Source organism: Perna viridis, chromosome 6, assembly GCF_037379345.1.
Source record: "Perna viridis isolate PV_CMFRI_1.1 ecotype Kerala chromosome 6, ASM3737934v1, whole genome shotgun sequence".
NCBI lineage: Eukaryota > Metazoa > Mollusca > Bivalvia > Mytilida > Mytilidae > Perna > Perna viridis.
Window position 1 is genome coordinate 43,621,271 of NC_142450.1, and position 27,913 is coordinate 43,649,183.

The 27,913-nt window shown below is 30.8% G+C and overlaps 1 protein-coding gene and 1 long non-coding RNA gene across 2 annotated transcripts in view; one reads left to right on the top strand and one right to left on the bottom strand.

Moving 5' to 3' along the window:
- LOC148615148 (uncharacterized) overlaps nucleotides 1-27,913 on the bottom strand; it is a 44,122-nt gene that overhangs the window by 3,357 nt on the left and 12,852 nt on the right. Inside the window, exons 2-3 of the long non-coding RNA XR_015923833.1 lie at nucleotides 22,024-22,166; nucleotides 21,146-21,297 (exon numbers count right to left, since the gene is read on the bottom strand). This is a non-coding gene — a long non-coding RNA (uncharacterized LOC148615148). The remainder of the gene's footprint in view (nucleotides 1-21,145; nucleotides 21,298-22,023; nucleotides 22,167-27,913) is intronic.
- LOC148615149 (uncharacterized) lies at nucleotides 2,869-27,850 on the top strand. Its single transcript, XM_088589781.1, has 7 exons — nucleotides 2,869-2,976; nucleotides 6,091-6,212; nucleotides 7,504-7,568; nucleotides 8,056-8,093; nucleotides 8,382-8,467; nucleotides 23,224-23,286; nucleotides 24,200-27,850. Exons 1-7 carry the CDS (start codon nucleotides 2,922-2,924, stop codon nucleotides 24,302-24,304), a joined length of 534 nt encoding a protein of 177 aa, XP_088445907.1. The 5' UTR covers nucleotides 2,869-2,921; the 3' UTR covers nucleotides 24,305-27,850.

The window sequence follows — 27,913 nt, forward strand, 5'->3', positions numbered from 1 at the left end:
TACTGATAATTTTGCATATCAAAATATTGCATAATACCATTTGATATGTTCACATTGAATTTAAAGGTATTGTTAATAAATCCAATTGAAGGACCAGGATAATTATTCAATAACTCTTCGTCCAAATGGTAAATTCGTTTCGTTGAACTGATTATTCAGATACAGGCTGATGTATCTGACCATCGACATGTATGATTAAAAGATTTTCTTAGTGTCTAGTGATTGAACTATGTGTCTGCTTTCAGGTCTTATGTGGAGGAACATCAACTGGAATTTTGTGATAGTTTTATGACTGAATAAATATAGAAATTAAATATATATTTATGAATGAATTTAAGCCCGGTCAATAACTATAGAAGAAGAAGAACTGTTTATTCACCAATAAAGGGCATGATTACAATACAATTTTTTTACATACAACAGTTTTGATTGAACATATATGATAACATATAATATCAACAGTTAATTTACAAACTAAATAATTTTCACATTTTTTTAGCTTTTACTTGCATTATGAGTAATACATCATAGTAATCGGCACATAGTGTTTAGTTATCATACTGGCACACCTCAGTTTCATTTACAAAATTGGATTATGATAATGGAGATTATAATTATGATTATCTAATTATTAGATGAATAAAGAATGTAAATGTATATTCAATTATATTAATAAATAAATGAATGCAGTGGACATAATTCTCACTAAAAGCCTCCCTGTGCCCAGTGCAGAGAAGCAAGTCTTTTGAGTTGCTATAAGACAAAGGACACCAAGGGACGTTGCTCTAGGTTTCAAGTATGAAATGGATCAAATTTGCATATACTGGGCTTTTAAAATTAGACATGACAAGTATTAATTGACAGACCCTGTGAGATGAATCTTGGTGTAATCATGAGACTGATTTTAAAGCAAACCTGAAAAATCTGGGGTTTTTTTAAACTGCAAGAGTTTATTTTAAAAGGAAAATAATCAAGGTGACTTTACTGATGATGTTTTATTTTTAAAATCTCCAGTTCTTGAAGTACTTTTAGGAAAACCATCGACACCAATCGAAGTCGATACATACAAATTCATGAGACAATAACACGTTCATGTTATGCAATTCCTTGGGCAGTGTAATTTACTCTTGAGTTCCGGGGCAAACACTAATGCAGAAAGCATCTAATAAAACTTATATAGATGAACTGTCCCGTATTACCATACATCGTGTACTAAGTTACAACCCTATATTAATCGTACGAGGAGGAATCACCCGGCCAGCGAAAGCTATATTTGTGCAGGCGGTGTTGCCATAGATGTCACAGCGGTACGAGTTCTAGTCCCGCGGAGGGAACGACCAAAAATTTGCATCGCAAATTTGACAGTTCTAACATCGTTGGGAATTTTTCAGACCCGTCTATAAGTTTACGTTATCTTCCTTGTATCAATTTGATCCGATAGAGCAGTGTAGTGAATAGAGTCGTCACATTCTGAGACGTTGTATATATATAACTAGGTGTACACATGTATATATGCCACTCTACATGTTGACGTACTCCCAAACAGAGTCGGGAAACGCTCTCGGACCTACGTGGGGTCTGGGAGTAGGCCGGAGCGTGACATCTATAATTTGATCTTCTCTCCTACATAGTAACATCTAAAATGAACTGTCCCGTACTACCATACATCGTGTACTAAGTTACAACCCTAGATTAATCCTACGAGGAGGAATCACCCGGCCAGCGAAAGCTATATTTTTATATAGCCTAGCTGGCCGAGTGGTCTAGGGCGCTGGACTTTGTGCAGGCGGTGTTGCCATAAATGTCACAGCGGTACGAGTTCGAGTCCCGCGGAGGGAACGACCAAAAATTTGCATCGCAAATTTGACAGTTCTAACATCGTTGAAAAATTCCCAACGATGTTAGAACTGTCAAATTTGCATATATATATATGCATTATTTAACCTGTGTGCTCTTTAATGTTTTTTATTTCATGTTGACTTTCTGATCACATTACATGTTTAGTTTGTATTTGATTGTTTAAGGTATTAGCATTATATCTTAATGAGAAAATAAAGACACGCACGAATAACAAAGGAAACGAGCCTGTTTATACTTTATAAACCGAAACAAAAACACACTGTGCTCACACAAAAATTGAAAATTTTAGTAGTCTTCAAGATGTACACCTAAAACTGTTATCATATCCTTCACAACTTCTCAATAAAGATGTCATTGATTTCTACCCATATTGGTCCCAATAAAGCCGAAATACCTCAATCATGGACTCAGTGGAACTCAGAGGTTGGATATAGCTTTATTCAGAGACTATATAATACTTACTATTAGGAATATAAAGTCCATGTCTTATTGGATTAAACATGCAACTGAGTTGCAAAGTAAGCGTAAAAGTTACATGATCAAATTATTTAAAAAAAAACTTGATGCAGTATTAATTGGATTTTTATATGCACAAAATAAATGAATAAAATGTATTGTGATACAGGAGCGTTTCAGAATCCCTGCATCAAACTACATTCCATTCATTTATGTTACGTATATAATCATCCAATTTTTAATTCAACCCCAGACTGTAAGAAATGAAAGAACAAAACCACTTTGCGAAGTATATACAAAAAATCAAATATTTGAACGACCAGGCATGAACTATTGATAGCTATCTCTTAGAAACATTTGTCATCGTATTGATTAAAATCCTTATTCATGTAAAGAAGTATATATATTTATAAGCTGTTTATGTCGCAGGCTGTTAGAACGACGATTTTTTTGTCTATACTACCCCGTCAGATAGTAATGATAAAGTACTTAAGTCAAAGTCACGTAAAAAGGTCCGTTTCAGAAATGGTATAACTAAATACCCAAGAAATCTTCCACACCTTTTGTAATGGGTTACTTTCCCCTATACTGTAATACCCCTGAAAATGTCGGACGGATTCAAGAAAATCTGGATTGAAATCAAAAGATTATATTTACACGGTAAATGTTTTAATTAAAACTATGTGATGTTGATTTTTCATTGATGTTGGCAGCATCACTGACGTTGGATATCTCCTTAATTTTACTAATTACATGAAAAACCTAAATTGGCTAAAAACTGATTAAATCAAAAGAAATATAAATAGTAAATTTAAATAGTCCAGCTTATCATGACGTTCGCTGAGATAATAAAAATTAGCCTCCCAAGATGACATAACTATTTGGACTAAAACAGAAACCGATCGCCAGTCCACCACCCGGATAAAACACATTGGCTGACAAGTACCTTGGTCATGATAAATGACGATTTTGACCAATTATCCTTGATTACACATTTTATTTCAATACTTGTCATTTTGTATTCGAACAAGATGTTGCTTTTTCCGAATTTCTTTACTGTAGAAATTCTGAAAATTTAAATTTCTCCACTTCTTTTAAAAGGTCAAGTATTCGTACCTCATAATTAAAATAGGCTCTATCTCTCTATTTTTAATGTGATTTGATTATTGATTAAGGGCAGTGGCTCCTCGTCCATGCATTTGTGGACAGGGAACCTCTTCAGGCTAATCATCCACACAGTTAGTTTGCGTCAAAAACATAAGGAAACACCTGATTCGTTACAGAAATGTTGTTGAACTTATCCACAAATGTCTGACTATTGTCATTTAGAACTGTGTTCACATTTAATAAATTGAACAGTATTCTGTTCGTGTTATATACTACATATAGTTGGATTGCATATTTGATAGTCAGAGCAAGCACCTATGCTCGAAAATGGATGGATTTTATGTTGGTCAGCCACAGAACAAGTCAAAGAAGTTATGATGACTGGTGCTAAAGTCTATGTATCGTTTGTACCAGATGTTTTAAAAAATTGAATTATGGCCGAAAATATTAATATTCCACGTGTTAAAAAATGCATGGAATGCTCTTAAAATTTTAGTTCATACAAAGAAGAACCAGTGTGAATGTATATGTCTCACAATTGCCGTCTGGAATGGCAGCATTGTGATTTAAAATGTTCTGAACTGAATCATGTGCCAAAACAATCTTTCTTGATGTTCAAACTTTGTTTAAAATAGTCTTTCAAGTTTTTTAAATATGTATTTTGTATTAATTCTGAATTAATTTTAATCGTTACTTATTACTTCAGTTACGATTTAAATTTTATTTGTATCATTTTGTATATATCTGTATAAAAAAAATTTCTCACAATTTTTAGTGGAGTCAGAGTTGCTCATTTGCTTTTGTTACTTTGTATGTATGATTTTAGTTACTTTATGTTCTTTGTTGTGTATGTCTGTTTTCCATGTCCCTGGGTTTCATTCTTTTGATTACCGCTGTAGCCTTTGTTCCTTTGATTACTCTTCCACATTACTAACATAAATGAACCATTTTCATCATGATTCTGTGTGTTATTGACTCAAACCGGATGTGTGGACGATTAGCCTGTAGAGGCTCCCCAACCACAAATACATGGACAAGCAGCCACTGCCTTACTTAAACTGGAGAAAGATGTCTGACAGTGATAACATTGTACTTTCTAAATAGGTTTCTGCCTAGCTTTTTGATATGTTGAGTGAATCTCACTCATTTGATTAACTACAAAAATGTATTGTCAGTGAATTTCTGGAAGAGGGGTAGTCAAATTATGCAGGATGGACAAATCAGTTAATAACACCTTAAGATTGAAGTTTATATGCACGCAAAACAAGCTCTACACTATATTAAAATTGATAATGGATCACTGAAAAATCTTTATCAACACTCTTGTATGATAATACTGGTACATGTTTATCAGTAATTTGAGCAAAATTCCTTTGATGCGTACTTGCTGATAGTGCTTGGATCGGCAAACTGACTTGATACAAGAAATTATTGTGGTCAGTTTGCAATAAGCATGCACTAATTACTCTCAAAGGGATCAGGTTTTTGGGAAGGCCAATGAAACAATGTTTTATTATGACATTACAAGTACCACCAAATTTGTACTTGCAACCATTACTGTAGACAAAAAATATTGTTTACAATAATAGTTAACAATACAAAAGAAATATGATACATGTACAACCATATCATAAATCTCTTTAACATTTATCCTGAGATGGTATGATAAATTGTACTTTTCTAAAGCCACAGTTAAGATTTGCTGCATGTATGTAAATTGTCTGCTCTCGTGCTGAAGAACAATAATGGGGGAAAACCATAATGCTCTTAGCAGTTATGTAGCTGATGTTTATCTTGTCTTGTAAACTATTTACTATAAAGTACTATTTTAGAGTAAAAGTAAACTCCCCTGTTGCATCACTTCATCGTCTGATGCACATGCTAAATTTTGACTGGACAGTGATCATCAAATAAAATAGTCCCCATTTAAGTAATGCTTTTGGGTAATATCTTTAACATATTTAAGATAACGAGCATCATTTTCTTTCATAAGTAGCAAATTACCAATGAAAGGAATAAATTACATTTTGCTTTAGATAGTGACTTCATCACGGTTAATATCAGGGCTCGCCCCCTTGCGGGCTCACCTAATATGAACCATGATAAAGACACTATCAAAAACAAATGCCATTTATTCCTATAACATAATGTTGTCCTTTGAATATTTCATGTTCTAATTTGAGTTTCTTTATTGAATAAAATCTTTGAAACTTTGAATGATGGATGAAAAATTATTTTTCTTCGACCTACGCTTGAGAATTGATAAAAATTACTGAGACTGTGAGATTGAAACTGTTCAAAATAATATTTTGAGTTTTAATATTCTGCTTTTGTAAAGGTAAATACTGTAGGATTGAACAGCTATTTTTGGTTGTTCATGCATGTATAAACGGATCTCGTAGCTCCCAAACTCAATTAACTTTATGGCAACGACATTCTCTACCAATCAAAAACAGCTATGAGCATGAAGAAACTCATGATTAGAATTATAGAAATGTTGAACATAAATTACATTTATGTATAGGTATATATGAAGGTAAAGTAAAAGTACTTTTTATGTGGTACCAAATCCTTGCTGACATTTAGTCAATGATCAAACCCATACTTGTGTAGACTCTGTAATTGTCATTTTTGTCAAATACTCATGTAGTCTACTTTTTTCTTCAGAAATCCAGCCATTCCCAGAGAGTGTTTGTTTGGTAGAGATTAATGAAAGTGAAGGACCAGATGAAGTACAGAGAAAACTTAGAGAAACATTCCATATAGAAGATAATGATCTAGTTTTAAAGGTACACTAAACTAACAACATGTGTTCTTATTTATATAATTGTCAAGTTCTTTCTTTAGTGTCTATACTACAAAACAGTTTGATTTTTACATACTCTGTTTTTAACAAAGAAATGATTCCCTCTGCGGGACTCGCACTCGTACTGCTGTGACATCTATGGCAACACTGCCTGCACAAAGTCCGGCACCCTAGACTACTCGACCAGCTAGGCTATACAAAATATAGCTTTCGCTGGCCGTGTCATTCCTCCTCATAGGATTAATCTAGGGCTGTAAATGTAACTTGGTATACGATGTATGGTAGTATGGGACAGTTCATCTAAATGTTATTATGTAGGATAGAGGATCAAATTAATGATGCATGTCACAACAAAATCAATATTATACAAATGTCTCAGAATGTGACGACTTCGCTACATTGCTCCATTATAGAAGGGTCTTTAAAATTCCCAGGTATGTAAGAACTGTCAAATTTGTGATGCAAATTTTTGGTCATTTCTTCCGCGGGGCTCGAACTGATACCACTGTGACATCTATATATATATACTAGTAACTATAATTTTATTATACAGGGATATATGTTAATCAAAGAAAATCTCTGATTTACAGTATATGATAATAGTTACTTTTCCATAACATACATGTACATTTACCATTGGAAGTTTTATATTAGACATTATCTTGAACAAATGGCATGTTTTTAAAAATTTCTGAAGTATATCACAAAAGATGTATAATTAAGGAGGTAGACCTAGGGTAAGGAACACAACTCTTAAAAATCATTGGAATGTTTGTATTCAGCATTTTACATCAATCTCATGTAAGCATCAATGTAACTTGTACTGATTTCATTCTATTTCATATGAAAGCTTGATGGGCTTTGGTGAAGTTGAATATGATACAATCATATCACTGATTTCAAGAGTTATGTCCCTTACCCCAGTTCTACCTCCCTTATGAGTGCCATTCAACTAATTTTATTTTTTTTAAAAAGCTACATAATATATAGGTTATATACAGTTCAGGATACAATACAGAAGATGTTGTTTTGGCCCTTATTTTACTGAAAATATGTATTGGACTTGATGCCTGTTGCATCTCATCTAGTTTGGATTTGCAGTTGAATATAATATTTGTTGGCATAATATTAAAATGCATATTAATGTATTACATGTATATTTTATGTATTTATAATAAGTATCCAAATTTGATTTATACAAAGCAATAAATTTTAAAATGAAAATATTAAAGTTTGCATGACATTAACTTGCATGTACATGTAATTTTTTTCAGTTACGGAACCACAGAAAGTCACTCATACCTATAAACAGTAACATCACAGCTAATTCTAAATCTGTGTAAGTTACATGTACATTTGTAAAAGATCACTTCTGTCACATACATGTATAGAGTTGAAACTCATTATGCATAATGTATAGGTATTTTATATATATTCTTTTGTTTTTCAAGTGCTTAATTTGTAAGTCAATACTTAACTGAAATTTAATGAAATAGTGTCTTACCATTTTTCCCCTTTCACAACAAAAAGTAAAAAAAATTGTGAAATAAAATAATAATAAATAGAATTTCATTTTACATCCATGAAAGACATAGTCATCAGTATGTTATTAGTGTATGAGGAATATAGTATTTGTATTGATTTTTTTCTTTCAGTGTAATTGCTGTCAGTTTCTGTGTTGTACTTTTTTTTGTGTTTGCTTGGAATTTTCTACTTTTAATCAGCAACTTTTTAAGTTAACAGTGAAATGATTGTGTTAAGATTAGTTTTTAGATACCAACACATTTCCAACTGTTCTGTATAAATTATGTATAATTTTTTTTCAGACCATATAAACTAGAAGTTGTTAAAAGATATCAAAATGGTATGTAAGTTTAGAATTGTCTCCCTTTCTCTTTTCTCTTTGAATTTCTGGTTTTTTTTTTTTGGTTTAAAGCAAAAACTCCTATTTTGAGAAATATGTCAGATTTTTTTTAATTCATAGCCATCAAGTTGTCAGTCACACATTTCTTAAAATTGTTTTAAAATTTTGTTTTTTTACTTCATATAAATTATTGCATGTGCAGAATGAGTAACTAAAATTCAAGTGATTTAATTGTGTGAGTAAATCACTGTAGAGAGTTTGTTCAACACTACTTTTATATATTATTAGTAACACCCAAACCAAGATCTATTGACTCAGTGACTCAGAAAGAAACCGCCAGTATAAAGAAAAAGTACAAGGAGTTATTAGACAGAGTGAGTTTTTAATTATAACTATATTGTGTGCTGTATGTCTGCTATTATTCCCATACTATTGAACTTTCCTGACACCTAAGTACAGTGTGATGATTCTATTATCCAATATAATGTGACCTGTTTTAATGACAGTGACTAGAACTTGCATTTTAAGGTTGTTTTTTTTTTTAAACAAAGAATTATTACACTATAAATTCTCATAACAGTTACTGTTAAACTCACTGTGTCAACCTTGGAAGGTTTGAAATCTCAAATAACCTGAATTAATTTGACAGTCCCAGCAAAAATTCCCTTACTCCAATACAGTTTTACCTTTGTTGACTCAAATTTGTATGAATCAAAATCTCAGATAATTCCAGATTTTTATTTCATCCCCTCAATAAGTCATGCAGAGTTGTATGTTATGTACCAATGATGTTATCAATGTAGAAAAATGAAGAAGATTTTCCTCTAAAATGCTTGATGGCGATCAGCAATTATAACTGATATACAACATGCAAAAACTATGTTTCAATATGATAAAAAGGAAATCACAAGGTATCATGATAAAGTAGAGTACATGTACAAGCACAACAAATCATTTAAAAGGTGGATACAATCACTGACCCATATATTTCCCTCATAAATTGAACTGCTGATAACTTCAAATATCCTAGTCTAATGACAGTCAAATTTTAAAGAAGACCCTGTTATTGAGCAATATGAATACTGAAACTAATCTGTTAAATGTTCATGAAAAGTAAAAATTGAAACAAAATAATTTCCTTTTCTTAATTAATTAATCGTGATATATAATTGAGGGATTTTAATTTTCTCGCATATGGGTTCCACTATCATCAGATTAGCTGTGACTTCATGAAGTCAGTTTGTAAAGTGAAAGTAAATAGGTACTTGATTACAAAGTCAGAAGAAAGTACAAATTTGGGACTTTTCTCTTATAACTTTAATCCAAAATCAACAGAAGAAGAGATTGAGGCACAACGTGTAAGCAAATGTCAGACAACATTGACGAACAACAGAATTTGCAGCCAGAAGACTAGTATGTGCGAAGAAAATCTAATGGCTACTTCAGAAGAAAATTCATGTTGCCGGTCAAAAAACTTTTTGAATATTTCTTTTGTTGTGTAATCGTAAGTTTGACAAGATAGCATGTTTTGGTGATAAGATAAATAGGATTGTAGAAATATTTATGGAATATTCTATGTTTACATATTATATGCAGTACTTGTATCAGTGCCAAACCGACTTAGTGATGTCACAAACTAATCGGAAGCTATCGGCAAAATCAATTAAAGTCTGCTGATGATCTTCCTTCAGATAGAAGAGTTCTGCAAGATAGCTATCCATATATATTTAAAAGATTTCGAATTTTGCATAGCCTTGAGCATTTTACGAAAGCACATTTTGCATTAAAGGTTATTTATTTTTGTTTACATGGGAATGATTTTTCATAAGAGCCTAACTTGATGCAAAGGTCGTCTTTCCTTTAAAGCTGTATCAGTCCACATTTGCCCTCTGAACTTTTCATGACAGTATTGGTATGCAAGAACTTTATACTAGATAAGTAGTTGTGATTAAAAAGTCTGCAGAAGCATTATGAAGTTAACTTGTACATTTTTGTGATTTTTTTTACTTCAGCAGATTGTGCATCTATATATTTTTCACGGAATGGGAGATAACTCTGTATGACTTGTGTATATCATTATGTGTTTTATGTAAAAGGTCATGATATGGTTATTGAATGTAAAGAATTTTTACGACACATTGAATCAATATTCAGGACTGTGTATTTAAGGGGCTCTGTATGAGATAAATATTGAATGAATACGAAAGTTGCAGGGATCATTAAACAATAAAGTAACAGGTGTAAGATCCATTTCTCACTGGCTTCAAATCTAAACATGTTGTATATTTGCAAAATATTATACATTTTATATTTGCAGAGTATATTTACCTGTGCCACATATGTTTTATATTTGCAGAGTATATTTACATATGCCATGTATGTTTTGAAGAGTACATTTGTATATCTTGTATGACTTAACATACAAGTTAGAAATTATTTTTTTAAGTTATTCGCATGTGCAGTGATTTGGCTGCAGACATTAATTGAACATTTGCCTTTCTTTTGAAATTTCATGCAAAAAAGTGTTTACCAGTATGTCAATTTTGTGGGGAGGATTCTTCTGCAAACAAAAGTTTTAGTTTTCATTTGTCAGTTCATGTTTTGAATCTAGTAAACTAGTTTTTGCCTGAACCTTTTAAAGGATAGTATTTGTACATGTATTAGAATACTGAGCATGTATCCATTCCACCCCTCTAATGTAAATAGAGTTTGCAGTTTTATACACTCAAGTCAGTGTTGCTAGGTATCTTCATCAATGTAACTCTCTTGCTCATTATCTGTACCTTACATATTGATAAGAATAATCTATTTTTATTTTGTTCTGTGTCGAATTTTGATGTTAGATTGCATAATATTTCCTTAGAGTCATAATTGCTTAGCAATCACAAATAGTAAGACATTAAAATTTCTAACTTGTTCTTTTGTCATAGAGAGAAACTTGGCAGTATTCATACATACTAATTTATTGAACACTTCTTTAAAGCCTTTGACGTAACCATGTCTGTAAAAATCACAGATAGATTTTCTGAAGGGCAGAACTATTGATCTGTTGGGGTAAAAACGGTTATGAAAATAATGCAGGATCAGTACTGTTGACTTTTGTAAATCGATTGTATAAATCTTCATTTACATGATTGAATTTCATCAGCCTCTGATAAATAGTTTCCTGAGAGAGATGCTTCACAATGGAACTTCAAGAAGAGCTTGAGTGCATGTGTTTTTTTTTTTATATTATATAAAAAATAAACATACAATCTAGATTTATGCATGTTTGCTGATACTGTTTAATGTTGTTTAAACAAATACATGTTTTGGCATTTAGAATTTGTTTAAATTTAATTCTAATTGAAAATTGAACTGGTAGTTGTTTTTCATAAGCTATCATAATAAATCTCATTCTGAAACTAGAAAATTTAGTCTTTAATATAAAACTAAACTATTCTCTTGTTCAGATAACAAAATATTCATTATCTGTCAGTCATGGGTTGAAGTTAATCTCTCTGTATAGAGGAAACATGATAATACTATACCAATGAAGAGATGCAGTAAAATTTGACAATAGATTAAACCAGTAAAAGTCTGACATTTCTGAAGTTAATCAAGTGTATCTGAAGATCAAAGGATTTGTTTGACTAAATCCATAGAAATGACAGGTCTAGTTGTGGGACATTGTATTATCGAATTTAACAATTAATAAGTGATATTTGAACCAGAGTATTAGAGAAATAATATAATTACAGTCATTTATGTTATATTACTTAAATTTCTTTGAATTTAAAGTGATATTATTCCTTGAGATCAATGCACATTATCATTCTTGTTGTATACTGGTAGATGACAGATGTACATGTACAAGTTAATTGCTACAAAAATTAAAACCCTACGACCAGTGCATTCTTCAAGCTTTTGCGTAAAACACTGCAGGATAGATTTGAAGAAGGATTTAACATTTTAATTTCATTTTAGCAATTTTTTTTTAAGATAAAGCAAGAAAATATTGATTTCTTTAAATCTGTCTGTTGTATTTATTACTTACCTCTCTTTCTTTCTATTGAAAAAACAAAACAAAAGTTTAAAAGTGAATGTTATAAATTCTGCATTATGACCCTTTCTGATAGCGAATAGAGTATTAGTTTTATCATAACAACACACCAGTATCGAATGTTTGTCAGTTATTCAAGAAATTATAAAAGATATATCGAGACTGAGAATTAATCAATAATGGTTAAAGTTATACTTGAGTCTTTGCCATTTTTCCATTGTATAATGTTGAAATGATTACAATTGTAAAACATATATCCAAATAAGATTATACAGGTTATTGTGAAATACTTATAGTAGTGGCCGACCAAATATATAGATAACTGGTTGAAGTAGGTATTGTCTATTTGAAATCATTTTTTTTTTTCTTTTGCATAATTTTTTTATTATTCAATGAAAAGACAATCTGTAAGGTACTGAAAATGGGTAAGTGTTCAAAGTGTAAAAAATTTTTTGATGAGGTTTGGTAGGAGTTTGTATAGAGGTTTGGAAGAGGTTTAACTGAGATCCCACCCATGAAGAGATTCACTTTAAAAACTGGTATGCTTACCATCATCATTAAATTCTGTATGTCCTTTCTATAATGACATTAGATAGCAAACTGGTGGAATAATTAATTGATTGATGAATTATTGGTACATATATTTATATGAAGTGGATTTGTTTGTTTTACCTTACATGGAAACAAGAATTCACTTAATACTCATACATTATCCTTATTGAGAGCAAACCAGTTGCTGGCAGCCAGTCATCACTATTACTCCTATTGGCCATATGCTTTGTAAAAAATATGAAATGTTTGAAACAACCAGGAATCAAATCATTAAAAAAACTCCACAAATGCAGATCCTTCAGTAAAAATGTATTTTTTAATATTGCTAATTTAAAATTATGGTAACTTCTTGGTTGATTTGATAATCAGACTGTTGCTTTGTGAACCCTTTGGTTAACAGCTTACAAAAGTGCTCTTTTATAACAAAAGTTAATGTTTGGAATAAAATTGTTTGCAAACAAATGTCAGGAAAGCTAGGAACTTAACTGTTCAGTTCAATGTCAAATGAATTAGTGTAGGTAAAAAATTTACTAAATCACAAGATTTTCACCTTGAATGCCTTTCAAAAGACTCTATTGGGATTATAAGCTTTTATTAAGTGTTTCAACTGTGTTTACGTCATTATAAATTTAAGTTATGTATTTATTAAAAACATGTTAAACTACTTATAATTGTGTGAGGTGTAATGGTTCTAATTAGGTTTATAATGAAATACTGACACATTGATTTAGTCCAAGATATATTTGTTTTACTCTGTCTATTTAAATAATAACCATTTTAAAAGGTCATTTATATCTACTTTGAAGGTCAAGCAAGATATCTACATGTTAGATTTTATTGGCAGTTTTATGTTCTTACCATGAACAATTTTACACACATGTAGATATTACATAATTTACCTGCTATATTGAAATGTCTCATGTAAAGTGCAAAAAATTTTGCTAATTGTGATGTACATTGTAATATTTTTTTTTTTTTCTTTCTTCATAGATGTTTTTTTTATCAACAGCAACAAAGTTGTTGTCATATAATGTAATAGAGATGTCCTTTGTATCACCATGGTTGTGGTTTGTAGATACTATTACTTAACGTAATTAAATAAATCTATACCAGAGGTTCCATAAAACAATTGTAAGGTTGGTAACTGAAGCCCTGGATGTTGGTAACTGAAGCCCTGGATGTTTAAGGACTGAAGCCCTGGATGTTGGTAACTGAAGCCCTGGATGTTTAAGGACTGAAGCCCTGGATGTTTAAGAACTGAATCCCTGGATGTTTAAGGACTGAAGCCCTGGACGTTGGTAACTGAAGCCCTGGATGTTTAAGAACTGAAGCCCTGGATGTTTAAGGACTGAAGCCCTGGATGTTTAAGAATGAGTGGCAGAAACAACTTTTTTACTGATCTTTTTTATAAATTGTTTATTTATTGACCAATTTAAATGCAGTTTAAAGTCTTGAGTGTATATCTGATTTGATTTTGGACCCTGTTATCAAGTTGGCAAACACCAGGGTTCAAGAGTCAAACATTAGTCTTTAATTTCATGACAAAAATGTTAACTATAGGGGTTATAGCGTAATCTTGCCATGTGTTAGAACTATTATCATGGACCCTGTTTTCAAGTTGTCCAAATTGAGATTCATTGGGTTAAAACTAAACTAATTAATTTATTTCAACAAAAATGAAATTCTTGAAATTCTTTAGTATACTGAAACTGACTGTGTATTATGAATTTTTACTATACCCATTTTTTCAAATTACTCCACATCTGGGTCCAAAAGTTAACTTGGTTTGATATCAACAGAAAGATATATTCATGTGCATCTCAGTTTGCTTAATCTGACTGTCTATTTAGATCTTATTATTACATAATTGTTCAAATATTTTTGTTTCGGCTTGAATATCCCAAACCATAAAAGGTAAATGTCTAATTATTTTTTTCAACTGCTATAACCACATTCAATCTGTGTCAGTCCTATTATGGGTGAAATATTTTATCACAATCAAAATTTAGAGATTTCCCTTTCAAGTCTTGTATGGAAGGGTTTAATATGGTGTCCATACTTGTCCCTTATATATGTATGCTGTTAACCTCTGCAGTCATATTAAGCTCTACCCAAAGCCTAGTATAAAATATATAAGAATATTCTGTCTATAAAGTACACATGCCTCTTCCTTTAATTTCATGTTAGTCTGTATTAAAAAGAAGATATTCTGATCAGTTTTGTTAAAGAGTTCAATAGTTCAGATTGCTGTACATTTATAATTTCCTCTAAACTGAAGTATACTATCCTTTTTAGTGGACAGAAGACATTCACCTCTTTATAATTTTCATTTACATGTAATTTTACAACCTGACAACTTGCTTTGTAGAAAAGGTCTGTAAAATACACACACAGACAATATTTTGGTTTTCATCAAATGTTGCAGGTTTTTATTTAGAATTACCAAGTATACCATTGCCATAATTATGAAATAAAGTGTTCTTAAAACAAGTTTTATATCCACATTGTATTTAAAGGATTGTTCACTTTATTGTTATTTCTTACAATTTTATAAGTTCATAGCCATTGAAGAAAAAAACTTATTTGTAACTGCTTAAAATTGTATAAGAAATCTCAGATCTTCAATATCGACTTGTATACAGGCCTACCATTCTTATTGTAGAGAATGTCATTACAGTATTTTTAGGAGAGGAATAGACTTGCTCTTAATCTAGGGGATGGGTGATGGTTAATGGGATTTGTTCTTATCATATAGAACAACAAATATGTACATGTATTAACAAAGGTAGTCTCCGATTGGACTCACAAGCCTGCATGTACATACAGAAAACTAATTTAACATGCTTCAATCTGCATGTACCTTGTCTTTTATCTTATATTATGTCACAGCTGTGTACATTAACAATAGGTATATACCTCCACCTTGGTTGGGACTTTATCATCAGTTATTTGTTGGCAGCTTCACAGTAGATTCATTGACTTAAATTTGTAAACACAAGTAGCTAAAATTTAGAAAAAGGTCAGGTCAATTTCTGATTTCTGACCAATAGCATTCCCATATCAGTATAATGTTGAATAATAATCCTACTGATCAACATGTTAGAAATGTTGGTTTTTGTATTTAATTTAGAGTTACACATGATCAGTCTTGGTTAACTGAGGAGAGTTTAAAGAATATTGCTGTTTGTGGTGAAACTATGTTTTGAACTTAAGTCAGTTGAAAAATTAGAAACAAGTTACTAGATTACTTTATTAGGTGTAGTTTCACTCTTGTCTGTGATTCTTTCCTTCCATCATCACTTAAAACTTCAATGTTTCTTCTTACAGCTAGTAAATGAATATTGAGTTGATTTTAAGTTGATGTCATACAATTGTAGCATGCTGTGTTTTAGTGGCAGGTTAAGAGAGTGGGTTTTGGGGTTAGAACCCCCACCCCCTTTTGTTTGAAAATTTTGTTAAGTGTGTGCCTAACTGAGGTAAAAATGAGCAAATGACGGCCTGGAAGCCCAATTCTAATTTCTATTAGAAATTGTGTCATCATCGTTAAGGTGACTTCAGTTTAAAATGTAATCTTCTTACAGGTTAAACCTTCCTTACAGGAATATGAAAATAGTGTTTTGTGCAATTTTTTTTTATTTGTTGAAATACTTTTATGCTGATATTTATCAGAGTTGATTACTATGTTAAACAATTGTAATTTTTAGCCAATTCATTATTCACTTGGTTCTGGCATACATGTAAAGCCAAGAGGATAAGCATAAAAACACATTATTAAAGACATACAATATACTGTGTTTACTGTAAATTAAGTCTTTCCAAGGCCAAAATATGCTGAGTAGGTGTGTTTATATTCTGGAGTGATTCCAATACACATTGCTTTGAACTTGACTAAATCAACACACATAATACTTCTTGTGTTAATTACAAAAAGGTAATTATATCTGTGCTTTGACTATGAAGTGTCTTTCTTTAAACTACAATTCATATTCATAAAGTTATAAGAACTGATTGAATGGATGCATTGTAGAGTCCGATCTGTAGTTGAATTTTAAAACCTTAAACTGTATAGTGTAGTATTGTGTTTTGTTAGGAATTTAGAATTATATATGAAAGTATTGGCTTTCATATACTTATTCATTTAAATAATACTTCTGAACTTATGGAAGTATAGTCTTGCAAAAGAGTAATCTTTGAATGAGTAACCATGAACTTAATGGTCACAAGGTCAATACAAGGCTCAAGTCCTCAAGTTAGGGTTAGATTGCCAAAATAATAAATGTACTTCTTATGTACTACAGGTAAGGATTGTTTAGACTTTGACCACATTGTATTAAGTGCCTCTTTGTCTAAGAATCAGGCAAAACATGTTTAAGGTTTGGCACATGAAGAATAAAAATGCAGAGATTTCATTGCATTATCCAAGTACATATACCTCATTTCCTCCAGAAATGACCATCAAAGTGTTCATAAACTTTGCCTTTTTAAGGTATTGTTAGGTCAAAATTATTTGAAATACACTATGGAAAAATGGTGTGCAAATTTTATGCACTTTTCCCCTACAAATCAGTAAAAAGATATCTGTGTCACAGATACTTCAGGATAAATTTAAATTGCTTTTCAGTTGTTTTCTAGATGTATTGAATATGTTTTAGTCATAAAAGACCAAATTAAGGTCAATGATGTGCCACCCACTGCCTGATTCTTACACAGAATGAAACTTAAAGAAGATTATTGAGTATGATTTCACATGGACATTGCTTTGTCTGATATGAATTTGATTGTGCTGTCAGTTCTTCTTTACCAAAATCAGGATAATTTTTAAAACTTGCTTTAGTATTAACTGTGTTAGTTGCATCTGTTCTTTTTTGTGTTTAACTCTTACTTAACTTTATTTCTTGTGTATTGCCATAGTAATCAATTTTTCACTCTAGTTCCTGTAACCCTTGCATTGTTGTGCTTTTAAGTCATGATTCACTGCTCTATGGATCCATTTGAGAAAAATGTTATATGTGGCATTAAATGTCATCTACTTGTCACCAAACCTATTTAGAATTGAAATCCTTTTGCTGACAATGCCTCTGTATTTTATCTGTATAATATCTTATTGATCTTGGGATATTGGATTCTTGAAGTCTCACAGATTTCTAGGATTGTTATTTGATAGTGAGTTCTTATTAGGTCTGAAAAAGAACTGTTCTACACTTCTCAGGGATTTGTTGAATGCTGTATTAAAATCAATGTGTTAGGTATGGTCATCCTATGTCTGTAGTTCACTGTATTAAAATTAATGTGTTAGGTATGGTCATCTTATATCTGTAGTTCACTGTGTTTACCATTGGACATGTTAAATCTAGCCTTATATGTATCAAGATGCAACTCAAATAGCAAACTCTTAAGTATTAGTGAGGAAAATTTAAATACATAATGTTGACCACAATATTGTTGATGGTAGCGATGACAACTCAAGTACAACCTTGGTGGTAATATCCATTAACTGTCAGGAAGCAATCATATATTGGCTACCATCTAATTCCTAGGAAGTAATATACACTTTGGTGTTTGTTTAGGGTTAGTTCTGGCAGGCAGTTGTACTTTTTATTGACCATTGACCTTGAGTACATGTTGTTATATTCTTATTAGTTTCAGTGGTATTACAATGTGCTAATATATATTTATAGGTTTGTACAGGTCTATCCATTTTTTAATAGCTTAACTGAAATTCATAACTCATGAGTAAAAAATCTGTAATTATGAATTTGATTTGGTATGGTAATTTAGGTTCATAGTAACTCAAGTGATTTTCTATAGGTGTAAATGTTACTCATTCTTCCTATAAATTCTTCCTGCTTCCATTGTATATTAACACTTCCTACATTAGTCATGTTTCCTTTCTATATTAACACTTCCTACTGTAGTCATGTTTCCATTGTATATTAACACTTCCTACTTTCGTCATGTTTCCATTGTATATTAACACTTCCTACTTTAGTTATATTCTAGGGCTTCATAGCAGGTATAACAGAAGTAGAAATTAGTTATATTCTAGGGCTTCATAGCAGGTATAACAGAAGTAGAAATTTACAAGAAAAGTTAAAAAAATAAATGAAAGTAAAATGCTATTCCTAATCTATAATTGATGAAGAAATATATCTGGTGCAAAACAAGGTCACACAAAAAAACAAAGCCATTCAGTCTAATGAAGGAACCCAGGCTGTGAAGAGTGAAGTGGTTTTCTGAATTAAATATTAACTATTTTTAAAAATGCATGGGGTCAATTAAAGCTCCACATTAAGAAATGCACCCAGAAAATTCTTAAAGAGGATACCTTTTTCTTATAACAAAGTGCACAGTGCATCTTTCTTCTACTCAAAAGATCCTGAACTGATGAGATAGAAAATTGTGAAATTAAATGTAGAAATATAAAGTAGTTAAGTCAAGTCTTAAAGGTACAGTCTAGTTATGCAGAGATGAGATTTGATGGATATGCTATAGAAATCGTCCTTTCTTTTTTGTTAAACTGACAGTTTTCAATGACTGTATGTACATTCAGTTTGCTACCATCAAAATGTGTGTCAAACTGAAATCTAAAACAGGTGTCTAGTTTAAAAAGCATTTACTCACCATATAAATACCTTCACTGATGGCAGAACATATATGAAGTATGAAGTATAAATATTTTATGACATGCATAAAATTCAGTGGTAAGGGTATTTATTATAAAGGATTGCTCTACTTTTAAAATGGACTGATTTTCTGTATGTAAAGACATGTTATCAATATTGCTGAAATCTTCATCAATGTAGGCAACCAGTAATCATCATGAATATTTATTCATAGTAAATAGTTCTGATGTATTTTCTTTTGTTTGTTTTTGTTTGTAGCAGTTAGCATAATAAGCATTACCTCGCTTCATCTCCATCATAGTATATGTTTGGTATTATATGGAGTGATCTATAGAGTAGATTTATTGAACTTGACAGTTTGCCTGTGTAGATGTAATAAGAAGACAGGGTTGATTATACAACGTCCTTGACAAATCTCCATAGGAATTCATCTTTAATAGTTTCTCCCAAAGACTTCTAATGTGTCATACAGTCAGTATAGAAAAAAAAATAATTATCTCCCTTTGGGACCCTCAGTGTTATGTTTTGATGCCAACAATGTTTTTTTTACTTCTATAATTACTTGTGTTTTCTCAGTTATATATAAGTAGGTATGTGAATGAAAGTGCATCTCTATGGCAATACAGTGACAGACTTTTGTAATATTTATCGACAGCTGGTTGTATACAGTTTTTGATCAAATACCATTTCAATATTAATTAGGTTTATACAGAACAACTCACTGGATCAAGCACTTGGCTATGATTGTACAGTAATATCTTGACTTAGCTTATTGTGTCTGTGAACTCAGGATCAGGGTTGATGAACTGACATAAGGAGCCTTGAACCTTTTAATAATCTAATTAGTTGAAACTTTATAGTCCTTCTGTTACAATCATCAGAAATTCTGAATGATTTTGTATAACAATTACAAACTACAAAAACTTTATTCAAAAGAGTAATAAAATTTTCTTTGCAACTATAAGATGTAAAAATCTTAGTATACTCCTACTTTTAAAGTGTGTGTGGAATTCACACAAGTTGAAAGACATCTTAACATCCATTTTAAGTAATGTTTACATCAGTATTTCAGTACTTATAAATCAAGTAGTTCCCTTCTAGTGTGATGTTTTTTAGAGGTATACCTGTGACAGATCACATCAGCAATGACCTCTGTCCAATAATGATTAACAAGTCAGGAACCTTTTATCTCTATAAACAGTATAATTACTTGAATTGAGGCTCTATAGTTGTTCAAAGTGAACTAATTTGTATGACTTCATGAAAGCCTTCTCTTATTATTTTGCTTTGCTTAAAGAATCCATAAGTATTGTTTCAAAAGAGTGTATTATTTTAAAGATGTATAACATAGAACTTTATCTGCAAATGATTTTATTATAGGAAGTGATTTAATATGTGGTACATATATATGAATTTATAATGTCAATTCCTTATTTTCTCAAATTTTCATGGATAATACCACTTTTCCTGTATTTAAAATATACCTCTAGTCTTGATGGTGAAATTTCAGTGCTCACATTCTCACTGAAATCCCAATGTGTAGGTATAACTTTTAACCTTTTCTACCTAAATTCTCAACCTGTGACTTCGATTTTATTTTGTGCTAATGAAAAGTCACCTGATTGAGAACAAGTTCTGAAGTTCTAAACTTTTGTTTAATGATGAGAACTACTTGTATTAAACAAATTAAGCCATCACACCTATTGATACATGAGTGTATAACTAAGTACCTATCATTGTACGATAGGTTAATTGAATGTGATATTAAGGTGCAATAAGCTTAATGAAACTATTAGTACCTGTCTGTAACCACATGCTGTCCTAGCCACACTTACCAGTTTTCCTGATCTACTATCACGATAAGGGCTATAATAGGTCTCTGCAGCCAGTGTCAACCAACCTCATTTCTGTACTTTTTCCTTTGTGTAATGTTCAACAGTCATCATCGGTAATGGAATGATTGCTTACTATAAAGTTTATACTTTCACTATATAAAAATATAAAATTAAGCCTTGATAAAGAATTTTATTTAAACTTTCATGACTTCTATATAAGAAAATGTTTTACAAAATTACAATTAAGCAACCACAATCTTGAAATAGAGAGGGGGCAATTTATTATAAAATTCCTAGGGAAAACCGACTATGTAAGAATTGCAATGTTATTGAAACTGAAGAACATTTCCTTGTACACTGTAATTTATATGAAAACGAAAACTTAAGACATAAACTTCAGAAAGATTTAACTTGGAAATTTGAAGACATGACTATCTAAACTACTTAATCCCTCCTCTAAGGAACATGTAAAATTCATCGGCTCCTTTTTGAAACAGTCATTGGAACTGAGGGTAGAAGAAGCATAACTTTTTCCATGTTCTACTTTAAATAGTCTCATATTTACATTTGTCATTATTGTATGATTTTGTTGTTGGCTTTTGTTTGTCACAAACATTATTATGTTTACACGAAAATAAAATATTTGTTGTTATTATATCTTACTAATGCCATTTGGGTGTTACAATAAACCTGTCAAAAACAAACCACTTTTGGACTGAAGTTTGATGTGTGTTTGAATTACCAAGGTTTACAATACCTTAAAACTTTTTGGTATATAAAGGAACTTCAAAAAAAAGTCTGATTTAAAGAGATTTTTTTTATTTTACTGTATTTGGTCTTTACACAGGTAGCCTATTGTGTTGTATTAAAACCATTACCTTCAAAGATTATTTGCAGTCATTCCTTATTACAGTTGTTTTTTTTATGATACCTCAGTGAAGTTTGGCTTTCTACATAGTTCTTCATTTCAAACAGTCAAATACTTGGGTTCAAAAATGCATGCTTTACATGTTGCTAAAATCTGGCAAAATAGAACATGAGACTGAAGTAATATTTTACACTAATCATATAGCTGTCATTGAAGTGTTAAAGATACTGTACTTGTTTGGCAAGTATTCAAGATTAAGTGAGAATTGGAGCTTTTAGGTCAGGATGATTACTTAGATAATGTCTATTAGAAAAAAAAATGCAAAAATACATAATAAACAGAATCCAGATTGCTATTGTCACAAAACACAAAAAGCTGATTTCAGGATTAAAACCTGTATTTCAAAAATCCTTTACAAAACGCAGTCAGATTTAGAATTGCATTGTTCAGTACATTTTCCAGTTAATAATGATGATATATTAATGGTACAGATCTAAGTTCACCATAATTCATTCATTTAAAACTATTAGTTCACCAGTTTCTATCTTATAATCATTGTCTTTTACACCAAATAACAAGATGTTGAATACAGCTTTGCAGTGTTTTGTGTACATGTATATTTTTCATATATTTTTATTTAAACCAACACCAAATATTATCTTGAATTACAGTACTATGAAAAGTGAAATATGAATTTGACACTGTGTGGTCTGATAACTATTTTTCCTGTTTTAATTTTTTTAATTGTTTACCTATTGCAATTTATTTTTGCTTCAAATCTTATTGAAATTAGTCAATAATTTATTATTATTGGGAAATAAATGTACTTTAAGCATATTAAATGAGAAATGTATATAATTGGTAAGTTGTATCTAATGAACCTCAGAGTAGCTAGGGTACAACAGGGAATAAGATACATGTATTTAAATGACTTTTTTATAATCTTTTTAAACTTTGTTTTTGAATTATAGGATCAAAACATTGGTGAATTGTGTTGGTGTTATTACCTTTGTTTCATCTATGAAAATGAGAATAGCCTTATCAATTTTCATAAAACCTCCACAGAACAATATCTTTGGAAGACCACTATGGTCCTCTAGGGAGAACTTTGGTTACATGTGATATGATTTGAATGCCATATTAAAGCACTATTTTTATGTTATGTATTCTGTATATTGAAATTCAGTATAACCTTTTTATCTACTTACAGATAGAAATTCTAGAAGGAGGACTTCCTGAACTGGACAAGAAAAGAGATAATAAAATTATATATGTAAGTGTACTTTTTATTTTTGTAACCAGTTAGAAGCATTCAGGATTGTCTTTAGATATGAGCCATTAGTTCATGTTAGGCAATTAAAATTTGAAGATCCTGTTTTCATGTGGTTAAGACTGATGTAAATGATTGTCAAATCTGACTCTTTTTTAGAATCCTATATGTGGTTAATTGATGTTTCACTTGACAGCATTGCATATATTGAAGTCTCATACTTTTCTTATAACTGAAAATACTATTTAGAAATAAAGCAAAGTGATGGATCACTTATCCCATTCTTTTAGTTCTGATGAAAAAGTTTAGGCATCTGCATGTATGACGAACCCCCTGCAAATGAAATAATCACCCAGTCTGTTTGATAATTCATCTGTCAACATATCTTATATATATAAGCGTAACTCCTCCTACATTACTCAATTACCATATACACTCAAGTATAAGTCGATCGCCCTGTAAGTCTGACTCCCCACCCCCCACCTTTTCAGTCCAAAATTATAGTATTAAAGTATAGGAATGTAAGGCATCATATGTTGATGTGCATTATTCAACGATATATCCAACTAAGGGGTTTTACATATTGAAACCTTTAAGTGCAATTTTTTTTTTAAACTCAAGAAAATGCCATCTTTAAAGAAATATAAGGATAGGCCTTGCATGTGGATGTGCCTGAAAGAATATTGTCTCCAAAGTGCAGTAATCTAGCTTAAGGGTTTCACTTGTTTAATTCTCATTAGAGGAATTCCTCTTATAATGGAAGTAGACTGAATTCTATAGTAAGGTAAGGCTTTATATGAAGATATATATGACTAAATATGAATACTGTCTGATGCCTGTGAAAGGAGATGATTTCCATTTGAAGCAGGGTCTTCCTAGTGATATATCTTGCTAAATGTTATTCCATTTTTTGTAGGAGGTAGAGAGCTTGGAAAAGAAGCTTGACTTTCTCAGTAAAAGATTGAATGAAGCTGACCAGTTAACATGGAAAGGAATGTTCAAGAAAAATCCTCTCTGGTGATGACAAAAGGAATTATTTCAATCAAGCTATATGATAGATAGACTATAAATAACGGGCATTAAGCTATTTGATTGGAAGTGAATCAGAAAGAAAGGGTACTTGATTTGCCAACAAGAAACTCTTCAGACTAATGACTAGGAACTAGCACTGGTATGGTCTTCAGAAATAGATTAAAATGTGTCTGGTTTTATATAATGAGTATTGAACACTTATATAATCCTTGTGACATTGATAAAATTAATGTTCTTCTTTCAGTTGCATGCTGATATTTACATTTTTACTGTTGAAGGGTAGTGTAAGGAAGTTAAGCATGACTTAATGAACTTGTCATTATTCTTCTAAAAACAAAGTTCAATCCCATATTACACCTAGTATTGAAAAACAGTTTTCAATACCTGTTACAAACATTGTTTTAACAAGGAAGGTGATCATTGTTCTGTTAGTTTTCCACTTCCTGCTCTATAAGACTAATATTTACTAATATTGATAAAATTTGAACTGGACACTCTGCTCTTTAGTTTTTTTTTATATTATTAAAAAAATGGAAGCAATTATTTTTCAGTGGGATAAACTGAAACAATTTCTGCTTTTCATGTTAAAAGAATGCCAGGACTTCATCTTTTCCTTGCAAAATGGTCCATTGTACTATGGTACCCAAAAAGCTTATATACTGAAAAAAACAAAAAAAATAGTTGATACCTTATGGACGGGGTATTTCTGTACTGGAAAGGAAAGCCTGATTTTCATTGTTGAAGTAAATTTTACATAACTGGTAGTATATATCTATTGAGGCACTCCTGTACATGGTCATTATGATCTCACTAGATCTGAATGTTGTAATTGATTTAAGTCTGTATTTGTCAGTCATGTAGACTGATTAATTTCTAATTAATGTACAACTTTCTATATTTAGATACCATTTAGACCAACAGCACAGATTTGTTGAAATACATGAATGACATAACATACATAAACGACACAAATATATTGCTAATAGTTTGCAATAAAATTTTAGAATAAAAAAATGTACTATATCAGTCATCTTCATCAGCAGCTCTTAAATAAAGCAATCAACACCTATTTGTCCAATTAAAGTAAGATTTTAATTATGTTATTTCATTTTTTTACAAGAAAGATCATTTTAATATATCTTTTAACAAGTGAATTAAATAGTAATTACATGTTAACATTCCATGGCCTACAGCAATATCACCATGCTGTACAATTTTCTTTCCTTTTTTTTTTGCATTTCTATGTTTTATAATATTATTGTATATTGTTAGTTCTTGCAATTTTATTTAGTGTAAACCAAGAGAGTTTTTTCTGCATCTTAGTAAGGATTATTTTAAACCATATAGCACACCTTATGCCTAACTGATATTTGCATCTCGTTATGTAACACATGAATATCCTGTTGTCCTTGAAGTTGTATTGAATTCAAATTTATTCTTCCTGTGAAAATTTCTTAATCATTTGGATATGATTTCTTTTTTTGAATTTTATTTTTTTAATGGAAAATACTCATTTTGAAGATGGTACATTTTATGCTCCTGTGATAATTTACAGAGGTAAATTTTGATATCTCTGCTGTAAGTGTCAAGGTTTTACATAGTAACCATTATGTTTGTTCACCTGTTCTTCCTGTCACATATTCAGTTTCTAGAAGAAAGTCTAAGAACTACTCAACAAAGTCTATTTGTACTTAAAGATGGTGTTTCAGACCATAAAATCAGCTGATTATATGATATACAGTGAACCCTGTCAATACCAAACCCCATTAGTTCTATAACATTGGTTTGGTTTAGATCAGTGTTTGGTTTTCAAATGTTCAAAATACATCAAATTATTATGAAAGAATAAGTGTCTGGTTTAGACAGTATTTTGGATTATTCAGTGTTCAGTTTAGGCAGGTTTGTGTTAATTGTTCAGGAGTTGTAGATCATGGTCACCAGCTCATTCTTTCTCTAGTTGTTCCTACTCCATCCTATGAAAATAACGAAGTTAACTTCACAAAGCATCATTTTGGTTCAGTTAATTTGTAGCCACTGAATAAGCAAGCACCTATTGTTGTGTCACCTTGATATTTCATTCTTATTACTGTTACATATAGCTGTTTTCTAGTCTTATCATTGTGATATATTTATAGATTATACAAAACATTAATACATTTAGAAAGTGTTATAAATGTAATAAAGTACTATAAATAACATATCTGTCACTTCCTATTCACTTTTACTCCTCGTATATATACTTGTTTTACAAGTGCAAAAGTGTATACACTTTACTGTATTTGACTGACCCATCTTAAGTGCCTGGTCTTATTTTTTCAAGTTTAATACTGAATTTTATTTGGTGTTTACTTGTATGCTAGGCAAGATGTTTGTTATTAAGTAGAATACACAACTTTAGCAATTTTCAAACTTACATCTGATTTTTATGATTTTTATGTCCATAACATTACATAACTTCCTGTCATGTATACTTAAATGCTGAGATTGTATAATCCTGTGGAGTAGTAGGATAGATATCCTGGGTACAGCTGGCTGTGCAAAAATCATCACATTAATGTCTTTATTAGAGTGACAGTATTAGGTCATTGTTTCTACACCAACACAGTTTCAAACTCCTGTGCCTAACAGTTAAAAAACCAAGATAACCTCCGCTGTATGATTCAAGTGGTGGCTGCTAAGGTTAATAAATTGTATCATAGTAAAGTGTATCAATTCATCTTTTTGAAGTAAGAACTAAATATCAAGGTTTTTTATGTGATACAGGTACATGTATCTTAATGTTATTACAAAATACATTTTGGTTAATTGTAATCTATAACATTTTTATCAAGATTACATGTGTAATCTGTGGTTCAACAGGTGCTTGGTTTGATCCTTGACACTAATTATAATATTTCTGAATGCAAATTTATAGTTAATTGTACAGTAAGGTTATTTCAAAGACAGAAGAGGACAGATTGCTTGAAAGACACGTTTTATTCTTCAAGGCTTTTAAACGTGACATTATAGTAAAAAATGATTCAGAACTCTTTAAGTATACAGGTTACTTATCCCTAAACTTGTATGGATTCAGGCTTTTATTTACCAAGTACATATATTTTTGAGATGTCATTCAAGGTTAAGATGCTACAAAAAATCCTTTATGCTGCATCAGTAGAATTTTGCTAATGATTTTATAAATGGAACTTACTGCTTAACCCAATATTTGGAACTTCTAAACCTAATTACATTTAGGCAAATATTTCTGAAGTTTTTCACTGGGCAAGTTGTAAATAAATACAGCAACAGATGACAATAAAGTAAAACATAAAAAAAATCTCTTAATATGGGTTACTTTAATAGCATTTATGATATGTGCTATTAAATGCTCCTTAACTTTTTGCCTCATACAAAAAAAATTTAACCAGCTTTTATTTTAAATAATCTATTATTTGAACACTTTTGTTTATATAGCATTATTTGAACATAATTTTAATTTTTACAGAAAACTATTGGTTTTTCTTATCAAAATAAAGAATGTTTATCCAATCATTAAGGAATGGAAAATTTTGATTCTGTCAGAAAATTGTTCTTTACAAATATGATGTAATTTCTGCAA